Source organism: Tupaia chinensis, unplaced genomic scaffold, assembly GCF_000334495.1.
Source record: "Tupaia chinensis unplaced genomic scaffold, TupChi_1.0 Scaffold000226_1, whole genome shotgun sequence".
NCBI lineage: Eukaryota > Metazoa > Chordata > Mammalia > Scandentia > Tupaiidae > Tupaia > Tupaia belangeri.
Genome location: NW_006159701.1, coordinates 3,019,302 through 3,022,340, shown reverse-complemented (window position 1 = coordinate 3,022,340; position 3,039 = coordinate 3,019,302). Strand labels below are relative to the sequence as shown.

The 3,039-nt window shown below is 61.3% G+C and overlaps 1 protein-coding gene across 1 annotated transcript in view; it reads left to right on the top strand.

Moving 5' to 3' along the window:
- Positions 1-2,232: 2,232 nt before the first annotated feature.
- MN1 (MN1 proto-oncogene, transcriptional regulator) overlaps positions 2,233-3,039 on the top strand; it is a 48,086-nt gene continuing 47,279 nt past the window's right edge. Inside the window, 1 exon segment of the mRNA XM_027771577.1 lies at positions 2,233-3,039. Coding sequence (XP_027627378.1) covers positions 2,842-3,039 — 198 coding nt within the window. The 5' untranslated portion in view covers positions 2,233-2,841.

The following is a 3,039-nucleotide window of genomic DNA, read 5'->3' as shown; positions in this document are numbered from 1 at the left end:
ACGCTGTCTTTTTACCAGCAACTCCGGGGAGCAATGCATCGAGGCGCACGACATGGTAACTTTTAAACTCTCGCCTGCAAAACAGTGGAGTGCTTAATCTGAGGTTTTTAAATAAAAAGGGCTCAGGGGTTGGTTTTATTATAACGTTTATTTCATTTCAGATTTCATGCGCAATTTAGCAAATGCTAGACAGACTTGGGCGATAAACACTTTCTTTTGTGGGGGGAAAAGGCATTTTTATACACCATGCTTAATTTTATTTAGATTTAATAGCGATATCAGGGGCACTTCAAAGAAAGTTCTTTTTTTTTCTCTCCCCTTCTAAGAATGCTGGTCTGCTAACAAAATCGCCTCGCGGATTTTATGGCAAAGAAAATTAAAAGCGTTCTCCCCCCGCCTCCTCCTCTACATACACTTCAGGAAGGAAAACGCGCGTGCGCATCAGTGCACATGCACACACACACACACACACACACACACAGAATAAACACCTCTAACACACACACACACACACAGATACACACACAGAATAAACACCTCTACCCTCCATCACCTTTAACTCCCAACTTCTAATTGCGAGATAGATTTCGGCCTCAGTGGGGATCAGGAAGATCTAAACATTTTAACTAAGATTATTGGGATAAATATTTCATAAAGAGCAGGGCAGATATTAAATTACTCCTATTGATTTTAGTATCACAACCCAATTCTGTTCCTTGGCTTCTTCCGTTTAATTGATCTCTTAAGGAGGCCAACCTCGCGCCCGCAGAGGGTTTGGGCCTTGGCCTGGGTGGCCAGAGCAAGGTGCTCACGCGGGCGGGTGCGCCCCGGGTGCGCCCTCTACGCGTGTGTCTGCTCGGGGTTCTCAGACACCTGGCCTCGCCGTTCCGAAGCTGGGCTCATCTGATGTGCCCCCCCATTAAGTGGTCGAGTGTTCTTGGTTTCTCCGCCGAAGCTGGCGGCTAAGAACCGAGAACCCCAGACGGTGGAGACCGGGAACAATTGTGCGCAGTTTAGTGAAGGCGTGAGTAAGCGCCCAGGTTTCTCTAGGAGAACCCTAACTTCGAGGTTCCCCGTCTGCTTTAACCCCCAGGAAAATCCCAGGACGGGCTACCTCGGGCACCGCTAGCGGAGAGCCGAGGATTCACCCCAGGGCTGGAGCGCAGCAGACTCTCCGCGACTTTCGGTGGCAAGTCCAGGGGCTTCGCCTGCGACCCCATTGTCTGAGCGTCCCGCACCGCTCCCCGCCCACCTCCCCGCCCCCTGCCCACCCGGCGGGTCTCGCTCCAGTTGGGGGTGGGGAGTTGGGAACAGAGTGAATGGGAAGGGGGGTGAACAAAGCCAACCCCCCGCCATTCTTCTCCTCCTGAGCCCTCTCCAGCCCTATGCGCCCGGAGGCCAGGGCGCGCCCCCAGCTCACTGGCGCCGGACCCCGAGGCGAAGCGGTTGCGGGGGACCCCAGCGCTGGGGTAGTTCGGGTTCCTGGCGGGGGCCTCGGCGGCCTGGACCCGGGACCACCTTAAGAGCGAGCCCCGCCCCGGGCCCGGAGCTTGGGCAGCGCTGATTGGTTCAAATGTAATGGCTGAAATTGATTGCTGAAATGCAAAACTTGTTGCTGCTTCTCCCGGCGCGGGGCGAGAGGCAGACACAGAGAGGGGAGCCGAGACCCTCGGAACGCCCCACGCAGAGGCCCCCCCCGCGTCAGCCTGGAGAGGGGTGCGCGGACCCCCCAGAGCTGCCCCCGCCCTCCCATTCCAGGCTCTGGGAGTGCAGCGGGTACGCCGTAGCTTGCCCAGCTTGGCCCCTAACCCGCGTACGCCCCCCTCCTCCGGGTCCGAGGGGGACTCGCGAAGCACCTCGGCGCGGAGACCGGGAACCCGAGCTTTGGAGCGACCCAACCCCTCGACTCACTGCCCGCCTGCTCCTGCAAAGCGGAGACTCCCGCGAACTCAGATTCAGAACAGCGGAGGACAGAAGCGGAAAGCGGCGGACGTGGCCACGAAGCGGCGCGCCGGGGCGCAGAGCACCCTCAGCCGAGCAGGGAAGCCGCGCCTTTCCCCCGACCCTCAGCTCCAACCTCGGGCGCCTGCCTGCCTCCTCGCCAGCTCCGCTGAGTCCTCGGCTCTGGAGATTGGCACCGGAGATGCCGAGCGGAGCCTCCAGTCCTCCGACCCGCTGAAGCAGCAGCAGCGGCTCGCCCGGGGGGGAAGCAGCAGCAGCGGCTCCCCCGGGGCGGACGGGGACTGTGCGAGCGGATCGTGTTCGGCGGAGGCTCGGGCTGCGGAGCGCCGGGACTCCGAGGGGAGGGGGGAGGGACCGCTCTGTCGGTGCCCCGGCGCCAGCAGCGTCTTTGAAGGGTCTCCCTCCCCGGCCCTGAGCAGCTCCGCCTCGGACTCCGGGAGGCTGCGAGCGGCGTTCTGGGTTTCCCCAACTGACCCGATCGGACTTAAGAAGGTGATCGCTCTGCTCTAACCCTCTTCCCGCCCCCTTTCCCCCTACTTAACTTTTCGCCTCTGTTCGCCTGCGGCCCCAAACCCTCCCCGCAAACCCACCCGCGGCTGTGCCCACCGCTTGGGGCATGGGCCCCCCAAGACGGCTCCTGGAGGCCCCGCGGCCTCGCAAGATGTGAGAGGCCTGACCCAGGCAAAGCCAGAGCTTTGAGAGAGGGGCTGATAGTCCCCAGCCTCCCCAGGGCAGGCGAGGTGGCGGTGCGCGCCGCGCCCCCGCGGTGCTGAGCGTCTCAGAGCGCCCGATCCTGGGCTGGGACGAGTAGCTGTCCGGAGGCGCGCCGCGGAGAGCAGGCTGTCATGCCCTATTGATCCCTCCTGCCCCCCGCCAAGTATGTTTGGGCTGGACCAATTCGAGCCCCAGATCAACAGCAGGAACGCTGGCCAGGGCGAGAGGAACTTTAACGAGACCGGACTGAGCATGAACGCCCATTTTAAGGCCCCAGCTTTCCACACGGGGGGCCCCCCTGGCCCCGTGGACCCTGCCATGAGCGCGCTGGGCGAGCCCCCCATCTTGGGCATGAACATGGAG